The 25,011-nt window shown below is 41.7% G+C and overlaps 3 protein-coding genes across 4 annotated transcripts; 1 reads left to right on the top strand and 2 right to left on the bottom strand.

Moving 5' to 3' along the window:
* Positions 1-2,049: 2,049 nt before the first annotated feature.
* Positions 2,050-6,676, top strand: eif2b1 (eukaryotic translation initiation factor 2B, subunit 1 alpha). Its single transcript, XM_075455605.1, has 9 exons — positions 2,050-2,598; positions 2,678-2,779; positions 4,333-4,469; positions 4,897-5,013; positions 5,111-5,223; positions 5,311-5,379; positions 5,470-5,545; positions 6,248-6,373; positions 6,450-6,676. The coding sequence occupies exons 1-9, from the start codon at positions 2,586-2,588 to the stop codon at positions 6,603-6,605; spliced, it is 909 nt and encodes a 302-aa protein (XP_075311720.1). The 5' UTR covers positions 2,050-2,585; the 3' UTR covers positions 6,606-6,676.
* Positions 6,388-15,547, bottom strand: ddx55 (DEAD (Asp-Glu-Ala-Asp) box polypeptide 55). Its single transcript, XM_075455604.1, has 14 exons — positions 15,348-15,547; positions 15,209-15,259; positions 14,314-14,400; positions 14,046-14,137; positions 13,762-13,824; positions 12,838-12,987; positions 9,313-9,508; positions 9,135-9,217; positions 8,746-8,877; positions 8,572-8,664; positions 8,240-8,354; positions 7,280-7,448; positions 6,900-7,192; positions 6,388-6,819 (listed from the first exon to the last, which is right to left on the bottom strand). Exons 1-14 carry the CDS (start codon positions 15,453-15,455, stop codon positions 6,679-6,681), a joined length of 1,773 nt encoding a protein of 590 aa, XP_075311719.1. The 5' UTR covers positions 15,456-15,547; the 3' UTR covers positions 6,388-6,678.
* Positions 15,548-16,544: 997 nt separating this feature from the next.
* tmed2 (transmembrane p24 trafficking protein 2) lies at positions 16,545-21,283 on the bottom strand. 2 transcript variants are annotated; one of them, XM_075455676.1, is made up of 5 exons: positions 20,954-21,283; positions 18,650-18,842; positions 18,518-18,535; positions 18,091-18,198; positions 16,545-17,997 (listed from the first exon to the last, which is right to left on the bottom strand). In XM_075455676.1, exons 1-5 carry the CDS (start codon positions 21,131-21,133, stop codon positions 17,873-17,875), a joined length of 624 nt encoding a protein of 207 aa, XP_075311791.1. In that variant the 5' UTR covers positions 21,134-21,283; the 3' UTR covers positions 16,545-17,872. The 2 variants fall into 2 exon arrangements, with proteins under 2 accessions (XP_075311791.1, XP_075311792.1); XM_075455677.1 differs by lacking the exon at positions 18,518-18,535.
* Positions 21,284-25,011: the final 3,728 nt, after the last annotated feature.

Here is a 25,011-nt window from a genome sequence, read left to right as displayed (position 1 = left end):
TGCCTTTATTTTATTTGGTGGGACTTTTTTTTAGCATCATTGACGTCATCTTTATTAATTGACCTTTTTTTCTCCATATCAGCGTTGTCTTGTATCTTTGAACATGTTTGGCATATTTTTGTTGTCATTTTAAACCTTTTTGTTGTCATTTTGTTTCTTTTTGAGTATGTTTTTTTCATTTTTAGTGTCATTGTTGTCATGTTTTTTAGCTTGTTTTATATGTATCTTCTTCTTTTGTCTTTGTTGTCTTGAATATTGTTGTCTCGTTGTGGTGGTTTAGTCATTTTCTCTGAACCTTGCTTGTCTCTTTGTCTCAATTTCAGGTCTTTTTGTCCTTAGTTTCATTGTTTTAAAAAAGAAAGTACATATCTTATATTTGTATTGGCATTTTGTACCATTATAACTGACATTGTAGAGTGAGATTATATGTGAGAAGCAAGTCAGAGATTCATCTGCAGCTAATTGTTCCAGTAAGCAGAGATTCCAACCATGTTTTGTTTTTTTTTCGTTTTGAGTCTTTTTTGCTGTCATCTTCTCTCAAATTTGAACAATCTGATTTAGCAGCCGTCTCCCACTCACAATAACATGAACAAGGAGCCACTCGGGGTCCTATAAATGAAAATATGATGATATAAAAGTAAAAAACTCTTCAACACACAACACAATTCAACATGGAATTGTTGGCCTATTCATCGAAACTAATCGTTTTTGATTATGTTTTGTTCTTTCTTGTCGTGCAAAGACATTTTTTTAATCTTATTTCTGACAAACTCTGATTTTATTTCACAAATCGAGAAGTTGAAATCGAAAAACTCTTCAACTTGGAATAATCTACATGACCACATGACTTAATTTGGCCTAAAGTTGACATAACTTAAACGGGACTATGCTGCCCTCTGAAGGTGTGAATCACAACTGCAGAATGTAGCTCAGTATTTATTTAAAATGAATAGATATCATAGTCATACAAACACAGTGTGTACAGAGTGAAACCCATCAGATTTAGCTGAAAGCATTGAAGACAACTATGTCCACTAATGTCAAGTAATTTTATTTTTTTTTAAATTTTCTTATCTCTGTGGTTATTGTGTCATTATTGTGGCTTTATAAATTATTGTTGTTGTTTAGCTTCTTTCTGAAATTTTCTGAAATTTTTTGGACATAGGTTTGATTTGTTATGTCATTTCTGTTTCTCTCTGTGACATTTGATATCTTTTCGAAGTTATTGTATCCCTCCATGGTCATGCTGCATCTTTCTGAGGTCTTTCTGCATCTTTTTAGGTCATTTAGTGTCTCTTTGTGGCTGGCATACATCTCTCTGCAGTTTTTCCATCTCTTTGTGATCGTTTGGCATAAGTTGTGATTAATTTAATGCGTCTTTGTGGTACTTTTTAGTGTCTTTATGGTGGTATTATTTATCTTTGTGGCTGTTGTGTTTTTTTTCAGGGTTGTTTAGTCTTTTTGTAGCCATTTTTCATCTCTTTACAGCCGCTTTGCATCATTTGATGTCATGTTCTTTATGTGTTTGTGGCAGTATTTTTCTCTTTATAACTGTTATGCATCTTTCAGAATTTGTTTAGTCTGTGGTTATTTTGCATCATTTTAGGGTAATTTCGGTTTGAAATATACTGATTTGATATTTATTTGTTCTACTTGTGCATCATGTATAAATATTAATTCTCCTTACCTTATCTTGGGGAGGTTGTTTAATCTCTTTGTGGGCATTGTTCATCTCTTTGCAGTCGTTTCGCATAATTTTAGGATCACTTTGGGTCCACATGTGGTTGATTTTATGTTTATTTCTGCTACTTTTGAATCTCTCTGTGGAGGTTTTTGTTCTCTTTATGGCTGTTGTACATTTTCTGAAGTCGTTAGTCTCTTTTAGGCCATTTTTCGTCTTTCTGGGGACGTTTTGCACTAATTTAGGGTCATTTTGGGTCTTCTTCTTTTTTTTATGCGTGCTACTTTTTCCATTTTTTTGTGGCTATTATGCAGCTTGCAGACGTTCATATTTCTTAATCTTTCTTTATAATTTTAGGGTTATAAAGTGTCTCTTTTGGTGATTTTGAATCTTTTTGCGGTTAGTTTAAATTCCTTTATGGTGTTTTTGTTGCTTTACTTATTTCATAATTTATTCATTTAGGTTGGTTAATTTCAAATCCAATTTATCATCCCTCAATTTCACTCTGATATTTCCAGGCAGTGCGTGAAGCAGACACGCCGTTTGGAAGGAAGGAAAAAAGAAATACGTCATCACTCTGCGACATATCAACACGCAGCTCTTTGAGTGAGCTAATGCTCTGTAACTCTGTAACGCAAATATTAACGATAGGACTGTTCAGACAGAATTCAAGTATTTCTATTTTTTTGGAAGCCTTCTGTGGGGTGTGAGTCAAACTTGAACTGATATTCACTTCGAGTCCCGTGAATAATTTCATTTAAACCGAAGTTGCAGCCGAAGCCGCGGACTCAGCGGCTCTGACATGTGTCAAAGACCTGCGAACTGATTAAATCCTGTTCAACATCCTCTGAGGTTTGCTTTCAAATTTAAAACTGAAGCTTTAGGTGCTATTTAGGGTTTCAAGATGAACGAAGCAGGTAAGTTGTTACGCGCATCCCATCTCTTGCCGTGTCATATGTTGTGCTCCATGATGTTAACAGAATATAACCTGCTCAGAGCTGGTGGAGTACTTCAGGGCTCAGATGAGGAAAGACCCGGACATAGCCTCTGCTGTGGCTGCTATCCGCACTCTGCTGGAGTTCCTCAAGAGAGACAAAGGTGTGTTTTACTCTGTGTATATATAATACTGTGCAAAAGTGTTGATCTAGCCCTCATTTCTTTATATTTTCCTTCCAAGCAGCCAAACTTTCTTGTAATCTTTTAATGTGGTCTTTAGTAATAGTTCTCTAGGTTTTCTGAAGGTATTTCTTTGGTCATTGGCTGCTTTTTCACTCATTTTCACGCCAGTCCTTGTACCCGGCTAATTTCAGAGCTATCTTTTTTTTTCGTTAAGCCATTTAACACTGACCTATGAATCATTCAGGCATAGAAAAGGTTCCTAACTCAAGGGATGAAACAATATTGTATCTACACATAACAGATAACTTAGCAAAACACCACTTTTAAATAATATCTTTAAACTCTTTGTTACCAGCAACCTGTCACAATGACACATCATCCGTTCCCATTTCTTTACTTTTATCTATGAAAACCCCCAAAGATAACACAGCTTGACAGACAGAAAATAGTATTTTTGCGCCAACAAGCTGATTCCCAAAGAGCTATTAGCTGAAAACTTGGCATATCTCAGCATGGTGTGCAGTGTGTCCTTAAAACATTTGAGGAAACTGGACAAGTGGCTGGAAGTGTCAGGCCTAAAAAACTATCTACAGCAGATGAACAGTATCTGAAAATGATGTCCTTAAGAAAGAGGAAAACATCCAGCAAAGACCTGACACAGGAGCTGAGAGATGCATCTGGACCTTCAGCTGATCCATCTGCTGTTGGCCCAAGCCTCATCAGAAATGGTCTCCATGGAAGGGTGGCTGTCAAGAAGCCATTCTTAAGGAAGGGAAACATGAAGAAAAGGCTGAGCTGTGCCAAATGACACAAGAAGTGGACTGAAAATCAGTGGCAGCAGGTCTGATGGAGGGATGAATCCTCCCCAGAGCCCGGACCTCAACATTATTGAAGCAGTGTGGGATCATCCTGACAGAGAACGGAACAAAAGGCAGCCGACATCCAAAGAAGAGCTTTGGGATGTCCTTTAAGAAGCCTGGAGAACTATTCCTGATGACTACTTAAAGTCATTAGAATTGTACGAACTGTGTTTTTACCTCATATACTGTATCTACATTTACATTTGCACATGTTTCTCTAAATGGATCAAGACATTTGCACTGTACTGTACCATCCCTGTAAAGTAGTCTACACATGACTTGGGGTGGAGGGAGCTGTAAACTTTTTTTTTTTCTTTCACTTATAGAAAATAATATTTTAAACTGCCTTTAGTCTCTGTGGGATAATTGGGTTAAGTTTGAATTGGTGTAAGTGATGAAGTTTTTGGTCTGAGGTGGTCCAAGGAGTTTAAAAAGGATGTATGATGTTTGTGTAACCTAAAACTCTGACTGAATGTTAAGTAAGTCAGAGTTCATAAGCATTAAAATAACAGAAATAAAATAGAATTGGCAATTTTTTTTTTTTTTAGGCTTTAAGGCTTTAGCCTTGATTTCTAAAAGCCTTAAACAATAGAATTACTTTAACTTTCCCCTGAAGCCTCAGCTTCATCCTGTTCTCGGCCCGGTCTGACAGGCTTTTCCTGCCCCTTGCAGGTGAGACCCTCCTGGGTCTGAGAGAGAACCTGACGTGGGCCACAGACTGCCTGAAAGGAGAGGACTCCTCGGTGGCCGTATCCTCTGGAGGAGAGCTCTTCCTGCGCTTCATAAGTCTCACATCACTGGAGCACCAGGTTGGTGAGGAAGAATTCAGACATTATCAATCCTCCTCATTACCTACCAGTGTCCCCCCCTGCTGTGATGTACGGTGTATGGCAGGATAAAGCTCACAAAGTGCACATGTAAAACATCTCATGTACACAGCTACATGTTAAAACATGCTTGTATTTTGTTTGCACAGTCGGCTTTGAGAAGTTTTTGACATTTTCTTGAATATTTGGATTTATGGATGCAAAATGTCCAACAAACCACAACATTGCTCAAATGTGGTTTTGTTGTAATGCTCAGTGACTAACGACAATATAAATGTGATCTTTCAAAGCTGCACCATTACAGGCGCATGATTAGCGAGCAGATTTAGTCTCGTTCTGTAGTGTTTTCATTTAAGTGGTTGTGAAAGTCTTGAGTCTTCAGACACTAACCTGTGTTTCTCTCCTTCAGGATCTGTCTCGCTGTAAGAAGGTCATGGAGGAGAGAGGAGAACTATTTCTGGAGAAGATCTCCATGTCCAGAAACAAGGTTGCTAAGCTCTGTCACACCTTCATTAAAGATGGCGCTGTAAGTACACTTCCCGTTTTGTTTTTGATTTTTGCTTCGTACATGGGGTCAGTTCAGATGCTCATTTTTTCTTCTGTTCTTCTGCAAATTCATTCAGAAAATCCTGACTCACTCGTACTCCAGAGTCGTCCTCCGAGTTCTGGAAAAAGCTGCGGCAGAGAAAAAGCGATTCTCTGTCTATGTGACCGAGTCGCAGCCTGATGCTGCAGGGTGAGTGGACAGTATGTGTAAGCTGTGTTTTAGTTTGACAATGAAGGGACACACACACAATCACTTTCTTTTTCTTTTTTTGTTCAGACGTCAGATGGCTGAAGCCCTGAAAAAACTTAATGTTCCCGTAACTGTGGTGCTGGATGCAGCTGTGGGGTAAATTAAGTTAATACCTGCTTTTTTTTAAATTTATTTTTAAAACGAACAAACTGCATTCATTTAACTTTTTCCTGTTATTTGTCGAAGGTATGTTCTGGAGAAAGTGGATCTGGTTATTGTTGGTGCAGAGGGAGTTGTGGAGAGTGGAGGGATCATCAACAAGGTGGGTTGTAGTTAACCGTGGGGGATCTTTCCTGGTCTTTACCACAGAGTAGGTTCAACATGCACATAAATTCAGTTTGTACATTGTAACCTGAACGAGATCACTTAGTCATATCACAAGTCGGTAAATAAACCCGCGTTGAACTGTTGATGTAGGGCAAAGTTGCCATCAGATGACAAGTCAGTCATTCTTTATCCAGCCCTTAAATTTCTTTTATATTTAGCTTCCAAGCAGCCAGTGTTTCTTGTAAACTTTTAAAGTAGTCTTGAGAAATAGATTTGTTTAACCCTAATTGTCCACATGCTGGCTTGTGTTTTATTTGTGATACCAGACACTTCCACTAGGGGGCTCACTATCAAACTCAAAATGTACAGAACTCCAGGGTTTGCAGGTTGTAATCAATGAGGTTAGTATTTGGTTTATGTTGAGATGATGGCAGAGAAAGTGATAGCTGTAGCATTGTAGATGTTATTTAAGGCCCCTAAATGGAAGAGCTTTGATATCCGCGCAACGTCTCCTTCTACCAGTCACCATCCATACGCATATGACGGTCCAAATAAAACACAGCCATCATAAACCAACATTTGTTTTCTGTGGCCAATAGCTTTGTTTTTATGTGGGTGATTGCTTTTGCACATGTTGTACAACCTCCCGCTTGTTTGTGTAACAAAACAAACGTCTGCTGCTTTGTTTTTTTTGCAGATCGGCACTTATCAGATGGCGCTGTGCTCCAAAGCTCACAACAAGCCCTTCTACGTCGTAGCCGAGAGTTTCAAATTTGTGCGCCTGTATCCGCTCAACCAACAGGATGTACCAGATAAATTTAAGGTTGGACCTCAAACTTGTTTTATACTCTTGTTTTATTTGATGGATTTCTTTACACGTTTCTTCCTCGCCTCCACAGTACAAAGCAGACACCCTGAAGACCGTACAGAACCTGTCAGAGGAGCATCCGATGATCGATTACACACCTCCCTCCCTCATCACCCTCCTCTTCACAGATCTGGGAGTCCTGACGCCATCGGCCGTGAGCGACGAACTCATCAAACTTTATTTATAACTGTGCCTCACAACTCTCCAATAAAAAATAAAAAAAAGCCCCTTAAAAACCAAACGTCTGAGTTCATTTGACATTATGGTTCTTCCGTTTTGTGTTTTGACTTTGTTATCTGCTGTTCAAAGTCTTCCTCGCTGATTTGTCGTTTCTTTAGTTTCTTGAGAAGGCGAGTGTCGTTTAAAAGCTCATTCAAGTCGTCCTCATCCACGTCAGAGCCCTGCACAGACAGAAAAGGAGTCAGAAATACTTTGAATCTAGTCTCAAGAAGCACTTGTTTTTATTCCACATTAGAAATACCTCCTGGTGCTTCCTCTTGGTGGCCACCTTTTTCCGCCGCTCCTTCCTGCTCTTCTGTTTGGACCAGGATTTGGTCTTTATGAATCTCTTTTTGGGGAGGGCAGTCTCGTCTCTGTCCTTCCGCTCAGCCAGCATCTTGCGCCTCTGCTTCTCCCTGTTCTTGTCCTTGTAGCGGATGGTGTCCGTGTCTATCGGCGTCTCTACGAAATCAGGAAAGTTTTTCCCCTTCAGTTCAGGCATCCTTGGCAAGCGGAGGAGCGCAAAGCCTCGGGCCATCGAGACAAAGTCCAGATCTAAACAAAGAAAGTTGATGTAAAGGTTAGATTACTCTTTTTAGAGTAATGGGTAACTGCTTGCTTTAAGCTGCTTTCTCCCCCCACCTTTGACTCTAAAGATGAGGCTGCATTCGTGTTTAGCATAGGACTGGACGTGAGAGACGAAGGCCCTCATGCTTCTGTCAAACATGGCCCGGTCCGCCAGGGCCATGGCCTTCACTTTGGGCAGCACGTCCACAACGTCGCTTATAGGGGGCATCCTCTGGAGCGGACACTAGAGAAGCAACGTGGCAACCCGTTAATGTAAATTCTTCAGCTCATAACTTTAAAAAAAATATATATATTTCCAAGGTATGTCTCTGCAGTATAGCACTAAACAATAAATAAAGCATTGGTATCTACAGTTATGTGAAATCTGGGGTTTTATGGGTGTAAAAATGTCCTTGAACAAAAACTTGCCCAGTGATGGACCGAAGACCCATCCAGGATGCACCTACCCCGCCCCAGAATGAATGATTTTCTACTGCAGATGTTATCAACAACAGTCTAAACAGAGAGCATGAAGAATCGTCACGCTGTGGTGTGTGCTGGGCCTATGGCTCAGTGCCGTGTGCTATTATTTACTCTTATGCTGCTCCGACTCTTTGAAATCTCCCCTTGTGGGACGAATGAAGATCCATCTTATGTAATCCCATTACCTCCACTTTGAGCATTGTTTTCTGGTTACATTTACTTTTGTTTTGGCTAAAATAAAAAGAGCCAAATTTAGTGAAGAGATGGGAGGAAAAAAAAAAAAAAGACTTCGGCTTCCAGGATAAACTGAATCCCTCAGCTGAGTGAAAGATCTGCTAATTAACAAGCAGGTGTTGTGTTGAAATCTTTTTCCTTTTTCTGGGGCCAATTTATTAAAATAAAGAAGTTACAATTAAGTTTAACAAACCCCTGTTGTGATGATTTTCTTTGGTATTTGCCTAAGTACTGTGGAATCGAACAGCTCCTGACCTCACAAAGCTACAGAGCATCGCGTTGGAGAGAACTCATAGAAGTCGATTGCACTAAACTCACTTTCTGGTTGATGGATAAGAAGTTGACGTAAGATTCCTCCATTGGCAACAGAAAGACGACGGCGTTGCCATAATTACCGATGCGTGCGGTTCGCCCACATCGATGCACAAAGGCACTACGACAGAAAAAAAGCAAGAAGTGAACAAACGGATGAGCTAAAAGCAAAACGATGAAACGGGTTTCTGTAACACATTCTGACCAATGCTGCCAATATATTTAGACTTTTAAAGAGCAAAATAGCATATTTGTGACCAGATTTCAAATGTTATCTTTAATAAATGGACACACTGTAATGATAAGCAGATGCTGCTATTCTAATTGGAGTGGCTCACCTCGCACTGCTGGGAGGATCATACTGCAGCACCCAGTTCACATCCGGGATGTCGATTCCTCGGGCCATCACATCTGTACACACCAAGATCCCACTGCAACGTGACACAGAGGGTGATGTATCAATAAGGCAGACCGATTTAAAGCGTTTCAACCACAAAAACTGATTTTTGCACCTTTTCAGCGCCCGAAAGTCGGCAAAGATTTCGTTGCGCTTGTTTTTCATCTTGCCGTGAATGCAGTGGACGGTGACCTTCTTCACCAGCGTCTCCAGAGCTCGACCGTAATACTCCACACAGGCACAGGTGCTGATGATGGAGACAAATCATGTCAGTCGGGAACTACAGAGATGGCTGCACAACTGTTTAATCTATGGAGGGTTTCTATTTACCAAAAGGAGAGGTTTTCTTTTTGTGACTTTTGTGAGTAAATGGTACTGTGAAAAAGTCTCAATCAACCCCTCATTCCTTGGCATTTGGACCAATCTTTCAATGGTGCTTTCTGAAGGACTTTCAAAGCTTTTCCTTTGACATTGGCTGGACACATTTTCAGCCAGCTAACATACCTAAAGAAGACCAGATGCTTCTCGTGTTTGTGTTGCCTCATGAACGCCACCAGGTTGTTGAACTTATCCTCTGATCTACAAACCTGAAATGACAACACAAGGATGTTTGCGTCACCGCATCGCTTTACTTTCAGACTAATGGATGTGAAATGTGCTCCCTCAATCCTGCGCCACTCACAGTGTAGTAGTTGGAGAGCCTGAAGGGGGTCTTCTGGATGGCGGCGGCAGTGGCAGTCAGGCCTTTCTCTTTGACGGTGATCCGTACTGGGTTTCTGAGGCCGGCCCTCACCAACTTCTCCAGCTCCTGAGTCTGAGTGGCTGAAAACAGGCCAGTCCGTCTCTGTTTTGGCAGGTAGCTCAAGATGGTGTTCAGACTGTGTACAAAAAAAATAAAATAAAAATAATCTGTTCATTCAGTTCAATTCTATTCTATTTTAGTCATATAGCGCCAAATCACGGCAAATGTTATCTCAAGGCACTTCAGAGAAATAGTCCAATTCAAGCCAATTACAATACAATTCATTAAAACTTTATTCATCCCTGAAGGGTAATAATATCACTGCATTATTTACTATTAGTAAAGATATGAAGTAGAGAGGAAGGTGTGGTAGAAATCTTCAGAAGTCGCCATCAGTGTGTTGGGGTGTTGTTTTTGTAGCTTGGCAACAACAGCCAACTGTTCAACATCTGGTGACACGTCCACGACTGCAGCATCTGTTGTTAATGAGCTCTGTAATCCTACTCCTGTACTGTTACCTCTCTGTCTGCAGTCTCTGTCTGCCCATATAGTCTTAAAGCTGATAAGAGAGCTGTTAAGAGTTGTTCCTGCAGTCATGTCTTGATGAAAAACATCACGTTGCTTTCCTGACAATCCTGCTGTTTCCTCATCAGGGGTTCAAACTTGTCCATTTTATCACATTTCCCATGATGATCAAGGGAAGAAATAAGTTTAACCCTCTTCCTCTCCGTTTTGTTCCTGCTCTGCATCCTAGACGTCTCCTCTTCAACTCATCTTGATTTGGGGGTCTTATTCCAGGCATTACTTGAGCTTTGAAAAGCTCAGTTAGCTTCTCCAACAGGTTAACAGCTTTCCTGTTGCCATGATTACACATAACTGATGTGGAAACAATACCAGTTACTAACAAGTCCTTCCGGCAGCACATCATCCAAACCAGCACAGAAAAAATATTTCAGAACTCTGCGTTTCATCTCAAGAAGATGCAAAGAAAGCCGCAGTGTGTCCAGAGATTCTGCAGCAGGCTGCCTGCCTGTAAGGCGGCACCATTGTGGAATTATCAATGAACAATCATAATCCAATCAAATTCATTAACATCCAGTATTAGAGGCCCTGAAGAAGCTAGATTTGAGTCTTTAAAACTTTTTGTCAGCGCATCAGGCTCTGCTTTAGCTTTTTTTTTTTTTTTAAATAAAGTTTTAAATCACTACCTTAAAGCCCTTTAATTTGAGCAGTTTTACACTTACAACCACATTGCAAAAGCCTGTTTGAGAAAATGTAAATAAAAGTTGAGACAGGGGCATGTTTGCCACTCAGTACGGTTACATTCACAGCTGAGACGAGCAAAATGGAATTCTTCATTGAAGTATGTTTGACAGCTTGACTAACGTGGTAAACTTCACCGACAGAGTCAAGCAAAGCAAAGCAAATGGGCCAGAACCAGAGAGCTGATCAGTTATTACTTACTGATAGCAACTATGAAGCTAACGCTGCAACTGTCTTTCATCCTGTTGTTTGTCTGAGCTCCCCCAGCATCCATCCATCCATCCATTATCTGCCGCTTGTCCGGGGGTCGGGTCGCGGGGGCAGGAGCTTGAGCAGAGAAACCTAGACGTCCCTGTCCCCGGCCACTTCCTCCAGCTCTTCTGGGGGGACCCCGAGGCGTTCCCAGGCCAGCCGAGAGACAGTCTCTCCAACGTGTCCTAGGTCTTCTCCGGGGCCTCCTCCCAGTGGGACGGGCCCGGAACACCTCACCAGGGAGGCGTCCAGGAGACATCCTAACCAGATGCCCGAGCTACCTCATCTGACTCCTCTCGATGCGGAGGAGCAGCAGTTCTACTCCGAGCCCCTCCCGGATGACCGTGCTTCTCACCCTATCTCTAAGGGAGAGCCCAGACACCCTGCGGAGGAAACTCATTTCGGCCGCTTGTATTCGCGATCTCGTTCTTTCGGTCACTACCCACAGCTCGTGACCATAGGTGAGGGTAGGAACATAGATTGACCGGTAAATCGAGAGCTTCGCCTTCTGGCTCAGCTCCTTCTTCACCACGACGGGCCGGTGCAGAGCCCGCATCACTGCAGACGCCGCACCAATCCGTCTGTCAATCTCCTGTTCCATTCGTCCCTCACTCGTGAATAAGACCCAGAGATACTTGAACTCCTCCACTTGGGGAAGGATCTCATTCCCGACCCGGAGAGAGCATTCCACCCTTTTCCGGCTGAGGACCATGGTCTCAGATTTGGAGGTGCTGATTCTCATCCCAGCCGCTTCACACTCGGCTGCGAACCGCTCCAGTGAGAGCTGAAGGTCACGGCCCGACGACGCCAACAGAACCACATCGTCCGCAAAAAGCAGAGACCCGATTCTGAGGTCGCCAAAACGGACCCCCTCAACGCCCTGGCTGCGCCTAAAAATTCTGTCCATAAAAATTATGAACAAAATCGGTGACAAAGGGCAGCCCTGACGGAGTCCAACCCTCACAGGAAACATGTCCGACTTACTGCCGGCAATGCGGACGAAACTCTGACACCGGTCATACAGAGACCGAACAGCCCATATCAAGGAGTCCGGCACTCCATACTCCCGGAGCACCCCCCACAAGAGTGACACGGTCGAACGCCTTCTCCAAGTCTACAAAACACATGTAGACCGGTTGGGGGAACTCCCATGCACCCTCCAGGATCCTGCCGAGGGTATAGAGCTGGTCCACTGTTCCACAGCCAGGACGAAAACCACACTGCACCTCCTGAATCCGAGATTAGACTATCCGGCGGATCCTACTCTCCAGTACCCCCGAATAGACCTTACCAGGGAGGCTGAGGAGTGTGATCTCCCTATAGTTGGAACACACCCTCCGGTCCCCCTTTTTAAAGAGGGGGACCACCACCCCGATCTGCCAGTCTAGAGGCACTGCCCCCGATGTCCACGCAATGCTGCAGAGGCGTGTCAACCAAGACAGCCCTACAACATCCAGAGCCTTGAGCAACTCAGGACAGACCTCATCCACCCCCGGGGCCTTGCCACCGAGGAGTTTTTTTAACCACCTCGGCAACCTCAGCCCCAGAAATGGGAGGCCCCACATCCGAGCTCCCCAACTCTGCTTCCTCATTGGAAGGCATGTCGGTAGGATTGAGGAGGCCCTCGAAGTATTCCCCCCACCGACTCACGATGTCCCTAGTTGAGGTCAGCAGAGCCCCGCCCTCACCATACACGGTGTTGACGGTGCACCGCTTCCCCCCCCCGATCCGCCGGATGGTGGACCAGAAACTCCTCGAGGCCGTCCGGATATCATTCTGCATGGCCTCCCTGAACTCCTCCCAAGCCCGAGTTTTTGCCTCCCCCAGCAGTAAAATCCAATCTGAGGTTTATTCTTGTCCCTGGTAAAGATGTCTCGAGTGTCTGCTTTTTTTGTTTGTTACTTTTTTTCTTTCCTGCTGCAAGAATAAATTTGGACTTCTGCTTCGTACCTGGCCTCAAAGCCCATGTCGAGCAGTCTGTCAGCCTCGTCAAGAACCAGAACATCCAGATTCCTGACAGCGCTAGCCAAGTCCAGACCCTCCGACTTCCTCCTGAACATGTCCTCCAGGCGGCCGGGTGTTGCGATCACAATATTCGCCCTGAAACACACACATGCATAAATGGGACTTGCTGCCAAAACAACATTTGTTCTTCTTTTTAACATCTACATTTAAGATAATACTGTTAAATATCGCTCTGCATTTACACCAGCTCCAAGCTAAACCGTCACGTCAGCATTAATGATCTTTTCTTTAAAATAGCGACATTTTGTGGATCAGATTACATCTTTTTTATGCATTAGCATGAAAAAGGAAAAGTCGTTTGCATGTGGGAGCAGCTGGTTAAGCTTTCCAACGCCCATATAATGCCTGGGATGAGACTTCAAATCAATACGAGTTGAAGAGGAGACGTCAAGGAGGCAGAGCAGGAATAAGACAGAGAGAAAGGAGGAGGTTTAAACTTATTTCTTCCCTTGATCATCATGGAAGTGTGAAATAAAATGGACAGGTTTGGACCCCTGATGAGGATACAGCAGGAATATCATGAGGAGACATGGCTGAAGGAACAACTCTTAACCCCTCACGACTCAATTTTAAGACGTTATGTCTTAAAATGATCCATAATTATTAATATTTTATTCTATTTTATTATCCATCTATAAAATTAGGAAATCTTTATTAATAATTCATACTGAAGCAATATATTTTCCCTTTAGGATTAATAAATGATGACCATTACTAGACTATTACCAGACGTGCGTGTGACAACCATTGATAATATCCTCCATGGGAACAAACCATTCCAGATTCATGTTCAGTGGAAAGGAAAGCAGTTCTGCTTTGTGTAAGATTCAGCATGAAACCATTACATACCCATGATCCTTGAACTTCTCCACATCCTCCAGTGGATTACTGCCACCAATCAGAAGAATCTGCCTGAGAAACGAAAGGTGGCAAAACAGACCAGTAAGCACAAACTGAGAAAATGTTTAAAAGAAAAGGTGCCATGTTTTCTATCACAGATCAATTGGTTGGAATGGAGTGAAAATGATTATTGACTGAATATGGGATGTTTACTATGACAGTAATGTAAGCCATTTATTGTAACTGGCATAGTTCACACCTTGATCTACATCCTGAAGTAGTTTTCTACTCACGTAAACTGTGGAAACTTCCCAAGAAACTTTTCCATCACTTCACTGATCTGCAGGGCCAGTTCTCTTGTGGGAGTGATCACCAGAGCTCCAACCTGCAGAAAACATCAAAAGTTCCACAGTGTGATCAAACACCAGTGCGACCAACCCTCGTCGCACAATGTTCAACTGTTGCCGGATCTACATGTTTGACAGCAACGCTCTCAGCACCCAGGAGATACATAGCTTAAAATAACAATAAACAGCTGCGTTTGCTTGGTTTAATATTTACCTGCATCTTCTTAAGCTTCTCTTCTCGCTTCAGGAGCAGTTCTATCACAGGAATGACGAAAGCAAGAGTTTTTCCACTCCCGGTCACCTAGAATGAAACAGCAGGTAGTGAGCTGCGTGGAAAACAGTAATTCAGATAATAACACTTCACAGCTATGCTTTGCGTGAAAAGAATCTGAGTAAATGGCATGATGTTTTGTGCAGCTCCTTGTTTCCTTTAATCTTTACAGCTGAGGTGGACTGACCAATGGAGACATAAAACAATGACAAATTAATTAATTTATTATTCTATTGTGGAGCCCTGAAAGCATAAATGCATTTCTTGGATATATAGTGCTGCAAAGTCTGGAATCAGCCCTCTTTTCTTCATATTTTGGTTCCAAGCAACCAGACTTTCTTGTAATCTTTTTAAGTGGTCTTGAGCAATAGTTCTCCCAGCTTGGGTCTTTCAAAGTTTTTCCTTGGACATTGGCTGCTTATTCGCCCATTTTCAGTCCAGTTTTCGTACCAGACCATTTTCAGAGGAATTCACAGACCTATAAATCATTCAAATATAAAAAAGGGCTCCCAACTCAAGGGATGAACCAGAGTTTTGTGTACACATAACAGACATCCTGGCAAAGAGCCCGTTTTAAATTGTATATTTAGACACTTTGTTACTAGCAGCCTGTCACAAAGACACATCATTTGTTCCAATTTCTTTAGTTTCATCTATGAAAAATGCCAAAAATAACTCAGTTTGACTTTTGTACCAACAAGAAGATTCCTAAAGAGCTATTAGCTGAAGAGGTTTGCATATCTCAGCATGGTGTCCTTAAAAGCCCCAGCCCCACTAAATAAACCAGTTAACCAAATAAACTGGTAGTCCTGGTTAGCTCTACAAAGAAAACACTCACCGCCTCAGCAGCCACATCTTTGTTACTCATGAACAGCGGAATACAAGCAGACTAGAAAAAGGAAAAATACCATATATTTAAGTTAAAAAGAGTTTAAACTTCCAATTGCTTGTAGACAGATTCGAAGTAATAACGTTACCTGCACAGGTGTCATGTGAGTGAATTTCAGCTCGCCGAGAGTTTGTAAAATCCTCTCGTTGAGTTTAACAGGCAAAGTGTCCCACGTCCCTTCTGTCGTGTTTTCCATGTTGGAAATAAACCATGAAGCAGTTTGAGGCTAAAGACGGTAGCGGTTAGTTAGCTAGTGCACGCTGCTGCTTCTTCCGGTGCGCCGATGTTTACGCGCCGGCTGGGAACTGAAGCGAAGTATCATGTACCGTTCCGCGTGACCATTGTGCGTTTGCCTTCTGCTTTATAACGTTTAATCGTTTATATTGATACATAATTAATAATCTCTACTTTAGGAATTGTAGCAACACCTTAATTATCGCTACAGTTCAGTACAATGTGCATTATTATCTGACTAATTTATCAAAGATATCAATTCTATCTAATTGATCAACAATGGTCCACATTCAGTCCACTTCTTGAGTCATTTGGCATAGCTCAGCCTTTTCTCCCCGTTTCCCTTCCTTAAGAATGGCTTCTTGACAGCCACCCTTCCATGGAGACCATTTCTGATGAGGCTTGGACCAACAGTAGATGGATCAACTGAAGGTCCAGATGTATCTCTCAGGTGGTCTTTGCTGGATTTTTTTCCTCTTTCTTAAGGACATCATTTTCAGACACTGTTCATCTGCTGTAGATACGTTTTTAGGCCTGGTACACTTGTAGCTCTTCAGGGAATCACCTTGTTGGTGCAAAAATATTATTTTATCTGTCAAACTGTGTTATCTTTGGCATTTTTCATAGTTGCAACTAAAGAAATGGGAACAAATGATGTGTCTTTGTGACAAAGGTCAGCGATAAGTGGCTTAACAAACAACACATTCCTATATAAAATAATCAGGCACACTAAAAATTAGATAAAAAAAAAAAGCAGATAATGTCCAAAGAAATACTTTAACAGACCTTCAGAAAGCCTGGAGAACTATTGCTCAAGACCACTTTAAAAGATTACAAGGCAGTATGGCTGCTTGGAAGGAAAATATGAAGAAGTTCGGGCTGGATCAGGACTTGTGCACACAAAATCTTACCAGTAAAATGACAGGCCCTCAGTTCCAGGTATTACTATGATGCAATAATTAACTATGTATGGAGCACTTACAAGTCTAGCCTTGTCTTTTCTTCCCGTTATTGATGAACTACGACCAGGTGTTCAGACAGACATCGGGGGTAATTGTACAGAATATTGGCTTTATTATGAAACCTGGGACATTTTTCCAGACAACCAGTCTACATTTGTACAGACCCATTTAGCAGATTTAGTTGCAATCACAAAAAAAGGGAGACTGTGAACAGAACAGGTTTCCTGCCTGAACTCACAAAAAACTATTTTGAATCCAAAACTGGGGCATATTTGGTGACATGCAACTCTCAGTGAGCCACGTCTGTGTGCTGGGTGTGAAGGGACAGACTCGCTTGTTCATTTTACAACCGCCATCATCCAGACAGTTGCACATCACTAGACATGCTCAAGAAATAAACGAAACGCTCGAAATTGTATACAATTGTATAATTTAAAATCCCCGACCCTGGCAAAATGATTATAGTAGAAGCAACTAAGCACACAGCAGTCATTATGTGTCAGACCCCCACCCCTGCCCCACCCCGCCAGCCTAAATCAAAATGTAACATGTATTTCAGTGTTCCTCTACACTTTGCTTTGGAGCTGTACCCCAAATAGTTCAGTTAAAATACAACCCTTCCTCAGCTCCTCTAGATCTTGCACCAAGTTTTTAAATTGTGTTTGAAAATCGAAATCAGTGTGTAAACTTTTAGGATAATTGCCATTTTCTGAACTACACGGGCAGTGAGACACACCATCACACGGGATAGACGGCCACTGAAGCCCCCCTGCGGTCCGAATCGCTATCAATCAACGGACAGTTAGAAGCTGTACAGTTTCCCTTAAAAGACCAGCTGCAATGTGAACCCTTCAGATATTTAGACACATCAGGAGTGCAATTTTTCTTTTTTTTTTGAGAGCATCAACACAACGGGCAGTGGCTTTGACACTTGAAACCCAACCCTCGGCATCTCAGATAATGAGCTGCGTCTTTCTCACTTGAAAAGGTTTCCATTTAAACATTAACAAGAGCAACATCGTCTTGTGGCAACTCCACACGTGCTCTTCCATTTGTGTGTATTCTTTCTCACGTGACTACAATTACTGAAAATCAAGAGCCTCACAGTCATTTGCACGAGCAAGTAACTGGCGATTAACTATAATTATCAAACAAATTTGGACGATAAAAATCCATAAAAACAGAAACAAAACAAAAGAAGAACTAAAGACTGACATCTATGGCTGAATCTTTTGGCCATCTGTTCCACACACACATTTATAAAGAAGGAACCAAACAGGGAAGAGGAGAACGAAACATCTGAGATCCAATCGTGTGTAGGCTTTACTCAAAACTGCCAGTCTCATTTCCAGAGTGTGAATAACTGTCTTGGTGGTGGAGAAAACAGTGGAGGACACCCAGGGGTCGCGACGTCGCTTTACACCACTCGCCGCACTTCAAAAAATCTCTTCAGGTAGTAAATCTGTCCAAGTGTCATCGCCACCAGAACCAGAGCCTCAAAGAAGGACCACAGGACCACTCGGCTGTTTGTGTTGTCGTTGACTAGAGGAAGAAGAGGAAGAAGAGACAGTTTGTGAAGGCGCACGGCACGCTGTCATTTACAAAGACCGATCCGCTTCCTTTTCATGCTCTTACTTGCTCTGTGTATCCTCTCGCGGACCTCCATGTACTCCTGCTCGTGCTTCACGGCTGTCATGGCCACCGCCAGCTCGTTTATCATCTCCTCCAGCTTGTTTTGGTGGGCTGAAACGGGCAGAAAGACATTCTTTACCAATTAAAGTCAGGACATCGGTGATAGCGCACAGGAGACATGCACCAGGTACATGCAGAGCATTTTTCATACTCGTGAGGCAGTCGATGCCGTCACCAGAACATTTCAACTTCTCACTGTGCCAACAGTCAAACCATTCGCAAACACCGCAGCTGCTCGTCTATGAAAACCAGTAAATATTAGTAATTATTATTGTCCACACTATGGAAACAACTCTGGTTAGAGAAAAATCCACAGTGCATCACAAACTCAAGTGTTTGCAGATTTGTCATAGCCTGCCCTGTTTCCTACCATCCCAGCTGTCGCCACCTACAAGGAGGGGAAAAGTACCCAAAATAAAGTCAGAAAGGAAAGGACTGACACAGGAAACACAACCATCACAAACCATCAGGGTATAGGTTAAAAAACAGTCCTTCTCTGTACCTTCCGTCTCCATGTCTTGGCCTTTGGGTGCCTCTCCAATATCGATGGTGAACATGACAATCTTGGGCGTCATGGTTGACATCTTGTTGCTGAAGCAGAACTTGTAGGTTCCGTCCATGTGTGCAGCCACTGAATATTTCCCACTGGACTCCCTGTCCCCTTTGTAAATCTGCTTTCCATCAGGCCCCGTTATCTGGGAAGAGAAAAATATCCGAGTAAGGAACATATCTGAATCATGTTTCCTTAAAAAAATACTGCTGCCCAAGAGCTGATTAGAGCTGTTCGGACAAGGGGTCAAAACACTGTGGAACAACATGCACTGATCAACAGGGACAAAACACCCGAGAATACGTGCTTATTTTCAAGGAAGGTTCTGCATGAGTGGCCCCATTTTTCTTTACCGAATTTTACGATTACCAACCAGTAAAGTCTCCTAAAGAGGCTCTAAAATTGCCACACAGTAGATTTTTTACTGAGAGCTCAGTGACTGAGGGCTCATGCCAGTGATCCAAAAGATAAACTACTGGATATAAACACACTCCTACTGTCAGTGGGAAAAGATTTAGTCAGCTTGTTTCACCCCCTTTTTTTTTTTCTTAAACAACATTTTTTGTAAGAATAAAATATAAGCCAAACAAAGACTTCTTTCAAAGTGTATTCACAAGAACACTTTTTTTCCATTTTAAAATTATTATTTTGGATTGGAAGTTTAAAAAAAAAAAAAAAATTGTCCTTAGGAGTGAGTGTGAGCATCTATGGTTGTTTGTCTCGATTGTCTCTGTGTGGCCCTGTGATGGACTGGCGGCCTGTCCAGGGTGTACCCCGCCTCTCGCCCATTGACCGGTGGGATAGGCTCCAGCCCCCCCGCGACCCGACCGACGGATTCAGCGGTATAGAAAATGGATGGAAGGATGGATTGGAAGTTACCCTTGCCGTGTGCCAGATTTACCTTTCAAGAACACTGAGAACTGATTCTGATCGTTGAGTTTTCCGTTTCTTTTTCTGTAACTTTGCTGCCAACTGCTCGAGAAGCTTTTCAGAAAGTCTGAGATGATTTAAAAGTCCTGCATGTATTTAAATTTAGTGTAAAAAAAAAGAAAGAAAAAAAAAAATCAGTTTGTGGTGATCTGTATTTCTTTCATTATTCTGTTTCATCACAGTTTCTCTCTCTACTTAACTAAGATTTAAATGTTTATTTTGTGTCCCATTTCCTCTGTTTATCTTATTATTCTAACAATGATTGTTTACCGTTTTTTTCCTGTACATTTGTCTCTCCATCTATCATATTTACCTTTTTTTTGGGTGAAATTACCATAAGATCCTGGTTACTGAACATGAATACGGTCTGGATAACCATCCGCATTCACAGCTGGATGAGTCTAGTATGACAGAGTTGACAGATGGAGGTTTTCTGGATATTTTCAGCTATAATATGTTTACCTAAAAACATGTCCTGATATCTTATATTTGACCGGGTACAGTAAGCATCTCTTGGTGTCAATGTCATGGACTTGGATTTAAAGCCAAACACAACAGCACTGCTATGGGCACATTTTGCTTTTAAAAATTAAAATGAAAAAGGACAGTTACAGTTCAGTTACAGGCTTTATACACTCAAGACATTTGTGTCATATTGCATATATTCTTCATTAAGTATATGTTTTTTATTAACAAAAATTGGGCTTACGCTGCATTCGTGGCAAATACAAACAACAGCGAAAGACAAACTATTAAAAATGGAATAATTTGAATGACAATTGTTGACTGACAGAAGCTGCGGGCTGTGTCAGTCTCTGAGGCAACATATGGCAGCAACACAGTGGAACAAAAACATTTCATTCTGGGGATTTTAAGACAGAAATATGCACCCAGAACACTGGCTAAAATAAGCTTGACATATCTTCAGTTTGCAGTCCACTAAATGTCATATCTCCTCATTGCCTACATAGTTAGTAGCTTAGCCGGATACAAGGCTAATGTTGCACTTCCTGCATCAGCATCATCATCATGACTTTATCAAACATCAGCGTCAAACATATCAAACAAACAAAACAATACATCTCCAATACTTCTAGATACATTATGATGACTTGAATCCGAAAGCAAGTTAAATACCGTAGCATCAGGCGACGTTACGCGCATAGATATATAAGTATATATGTCTATCGTTGCGCGCACAAGCGGCTAAAGGCTAAAAGCTAACGTTAGCACAGGCCTCGTTAACCCTTATCTCAGTTTATGCTGTAAAACCTCATCCTGCCAGACATTACACGGTTGTCTTGCTGTCTGGGTGAAACATTTTACCTCGACATCGATGTCCAGGAAGCCACCTTCGGCCACCTCAAACATGAGGCCCATCTTGGTGCCGGAGTTGACCCGCTCGTAGAAACACTCTTCGGCATGGGCGTCTATGCTAACGAAGTAGCCGGACGCGGTGGCAGACAAGACGGCCAATAAAACGACCAGCTCGGACAATGTAAACATGTTTCTAACGGTGAGAGGGAGCGTCAAACTATAAGAGTGTCCTGTCTTCAGAATATCCTGAAAGATGTCGGTGTGTATGAGTGAACTGCTGCAGTAGGGGAGCCGCACCAGCCTCCGCTGCTGTGTACTGCTCTATGACTGCCACGTACAGGCTTACTGAACGGAAACCTTCGAGGGCCAAACTTAGGAAAAGCAACTCTTCATCTCCCAATTTACAGTGCTGCAGGAGACATTTATAGATAGAAGTAGCAATACAACAAATGCAAGTAAATGTAGTGCACGGCAAATATTTACTTTAATATATGTAATTTCGTTTTTAAAAAGTATATAAAATGCTACTTTTACACTGTCAGCTAACATTAAAACATGATTTTGCTGATTTAAATGATGGTGGTGGAGTTACAGCGGTTATATATCGGATCTTTATCTATATTTTTCAACATCTGCCAACTGTTTTCTCAATCAATAAATTGTTTGGTTTGTCAAGATTCAGAAAATCATCTCAAAGTGACACACATTGCTTGCATTGTCCTGCCAACAGCAAAAACCTCCAGATTATCATGGCCCAACAGAAAAGCAGTTCATTCATACATTTAAAAAGTTCAGACTGTGCACTGATGGTATCTCTATATCAAAAGTGACAAAAAAAAATTCAAAACAGCTTTCGATTTATATTTGTTATGCACATTTTAATCTATGACAAAACATATAATGCATAAATTCCAAAACCTGGTCGCAGTGGGGCTGAAGCCTATCCCAGCTGTCATTGGGTGAGAGGTGACATACACCCTGTTTGCCAGTCCATCACAGGGCCACTCAGAGACAAAATGAGTTTTTGTTTCGTTTTTGAAAAATCTCCCAACTTTTCTTGAAAAGTCTGCAAATGAAAACTTAAATTTCTCAGCTTTTATTGAATTCATCTAGAGTTCCTTCAGTTCACCTACAGTGAGATCAGCATGGATTCCCAGATTATGATAAACTGGTAGTGACAGTGGTTCTCACTCAAACTATTCAAACTTTGTGTTCAGTTTATATAATTCTAATTGAATAATAAATTCAGTTTGATGAGTAAACTCTCATCACTTTGTGGTTCCTGTTGGGGGATCCCATGGCGTTCCCAGGGTTAATCTCTCCAGCTGGTGTGTATCCTATAACTCTGACCTCCTACCAGCTCAGGTCAAACCCTGAAAAAACCTCTAAAGTAAGGGGACCAAAATGCCTATAAGTCAAAATGCCTTAAAAAAAAGAAATAAAACAAGTCACATTTATAAACTCTGAGCTGGTCTGTAAAACATATATACAGTCTTTAACCTGAGTTAATTCAATCAAAATAAAAAAATCTGATTCTACTGAGCTTCTATAAGGTGTTATGCAGTGTACATATATTCCATTCTGATACCCCATCCCCTCTCTTTGACAGACTGTGATATTAAAAGCAGATTTTTTAGCGTCATTTCTCACCTATGCCTCCTCACTTTGCAGCATTTTTATTTTCAGGATACCTTCAGCAGGCAAACATGTGCTAAATGCCACTGTGTCACGCAGGGGCGGATCTACGGGTGGGCCTCGGTAGGCCAGGCCCACCCTGATTGGCAGCTGGGCCCGCCCAATCACAAGCTCAGAATACAGTTTTCCGTATGTGTACAAAAAGTCGTCTCTGTGCGCGTTTCTTTCTGTTAATAATCGCTGCGCATGTGAATTCCCACACTGCCAAGGTCCTTGAATGCACCACAAAGACGCAGATCGGTTCAGAGCAAAACCAGAGCTGAACCATCTCTGTGGTGTGTGCGTCCATTAAGCCGTGAGTTATGTTGATTTACTTATGTGTTACACTATGTTGATTTTTGTGTTTATCTATGAGTCTATTTTGATGACTTAGCAGTAGTTTTGCCATCGGTTTGTATAATATGGTGAACATTTAGCCACAAATGAGTAACGTGGGGCTAGCCGCTAACTAGCTATAGCCTGAAACGTTTATGTAGCTGTATTGCTCATCTCTTTTGTTTATACATTGCATGCTGCATGTTAATTGATCAGTCACAGTGCATGCCCCTCTTTTGCTGCATCTAAGCATAGAGTTATTCTCATTCAAGTTTAATTGATTCATGCTGACTTTACATTCAAAACAAATCTTGAGCTGTATTTCAGTTGTTATTTGGTTAGATATATGTAGCTCAGGTGTATTCTTATGTTTAAGTTATACTTCATTTCTAATCATTCTGTATTGTTGTGCTTGTATTGCAGCAACCACACACTCACACACACACCTTGCATACTTTCATGCAAAAAGGTATAAACCACTTAAACTGTATCAATGGACTCTGCCTCTTCTTAAAGCACTCAACTGAACGTTACAACAGTGTCCTGACCCGACACCCCGAAGCGATTGCTGCCACCCAAGATCCTATAGTCTGTCATACAGTATGCATCATAAAACTCAAATGTTGACCATTATCCTTTAATATATGGTTATTTGTTTGTGAAAATCAATGGAAATAAAGTACAATTTATTTTTATGTATTTATTTTAAGATTTGTTCAGTTTTACAACAGCTTAACATAATGTTACATTCATGGAAAAGCCATTACGTTGTTGCGTTTCACGTCAATACATTGTTGAGAACGTTCGAATTCCTGCTCATTTGAGGTAAACATTATGATGGCTGTGTGTTGTGTATAAATACGTCCCGTATTTAGAAACAAAGGTATGGTTCCGTATTGAGCTGAAACGGGACACAATTTGGTTAAAATGCAGGAAATTGCATCTAGGAAATACAAAATTTTCTGGGGGAGTACCCCCAGACCCCTCGCGCGAAGGGGCGGCTTGCCCACCCAAATTTCACTCCGGCCCATCCAAAAACTGCATTCTGGATCCGCCACTGGTGTCACGTCTTTTTTCTGCTCTGCCGTCTGTGAACCTTTCCTCCACAACAGCTGATGACTGCAGGCAGCAGCACACTAGCATCTATGTGTGCTACGTGTCACTAATAAGTAGAGCAATCAACATTTCTGGTAAAACCCTTAAATTACATCTATTGGGCAAGACACAACCACTGTGGTTTTACAAGTAAAATAAAACTGCTTTTTTGTTCACTTATGGTTTTTGCATGTTGATTTGGTTGATTGAGCAACATGTAGTTGCTACATTACATTACATACATTAGGGCGCCTAATGTAATGCAAAGAAGTGTAAGATGTCCATATTTTGCATTTTGGGTGTCACTGACATGATTAATATCTGACAAAATGGCAAAGCTGATACCTTCAGAATCAGCACTGTGAATTTGACTGAACTTGCATTGCATGTACAGGTCATTAGGCCGGATGTTTTATGGTGATTTTATTTCCCCGATCCTGAAATAGACAAATGTTTTATCATCAGTTTACTGGAATTGTTTGTTTAAGTTAAAAATGTTATAGTACTGTGTAACAAGTATGTCTTATTTTACTGGTTTTTAATGTTTTTGGTTCATAGTGGAGGTAACACTATGAAATTGAGGTTCAGGTAACACTCTGAATTAGTTTTTTTGCTCTGAAAAATCACAGTTCTTCAGAAGAAGAAAGCAAACACGTGACCGTAACTTACACAAAACTAAAATGTGATTATACTGACAGTGTAAGTGATTAGAATGAACATTTATTTAAATTCTGAGAGGAAATTGTTATAACCTTCTTCGTCTCTTTCTACGTTGAGGAAGCATCGCTATGGAGCGTGCTGCGCGGCGAACCGCTGACGATCTTGAGTGGTTGCGCGCCGTTTGCCGCTTCTGCCGCTTCTGCCGCTCTATCGTAACGTACGTTTTTAATGAGCATGCGCGGGGTGAAAGTGATTGGACTCTAATTTATATTACGCCTTTTGCCGGATGGACTGAGCACTGG

Source organism: Odontesthes bonariensis, chromosome 22 (assembly GCF_027942865.1).
Source record: "Odontesthes bonariensis isolate fOdoBon6 chromosome 22, fOdoBon6.hap1, whole genome shotgun sequence".
Classification (NCBI taxonomy): domain Eukaryota; kingdom Metazoa; phylum Chordata; class Actinopteri; order Atheriniformes; family Atherinopsidae; genus Odontesthes; species Odontesthes bonariensis.
This window is presented reverse-complemented; position numbering and strand designations above follow the sequence as displayed.

Bases quoted from the DNA above. Each gene is read 5' to 3' on its own strand.
- eif2b1 (XM_075455605.1), top strand. The intron at 5,014-5,110 runs GTAAGTACACTT...AAATTCATTCAG, and splicing joins CCTTCATTAAAGATGGCGCT to AAAATCCTGACTCACTCGTA. The intron at 5,224-5,310 runs GTGAGTGGACAG...TTTTTTGTTCAG, and splicing joins TCGCAGCCTGATGCTGCAGG to ACGTCAGATGGCTGAAGCCC.
- ddx55 (XM_075455604.1), bottom strand. From the start codon at position 15,455: ATGGAAAACACGACAGAAGGGACGTGGGACACTTTGCCTGTTAAACTC. The intron at 14,401-15,208 runs GTGAGTGTTTTC...GTTTCATTCTAG, and splicing joins AAGATGTGGCTGCTGAGGCG to GTGACCGGGAGTGGAAAAAC. The intron at 7,449-8,239 runs GTGAGTTTAGTG...TTGCTTCTCTAG, and splicing joins TCTTATCCATCAACCAGAAA to TGTCCGCTCCAGAGGATGCC.
- tmed2 (XM_075455676.1), bottom strand. From the start codon at position 21,133: ATGTTTACATTGTCCGAGCTGGTCGTTTTATTGGCCGTCTTGTCTGCC. The intron at 18,843-20,953 runs GTAAAATGTTTC...TTCTCTTCCCAG, and splicing joins TCCTGGACATCGATGTCGAG to ATAACGGGGCCTGATGGAAA. The intron at 17,998-18,090 runs GTAAGAGCATGA...TTCTTCCTCTAG, and splicing joins CGAGAGGATACACAGAGCAA to TCAACGACAACACAAACAGC.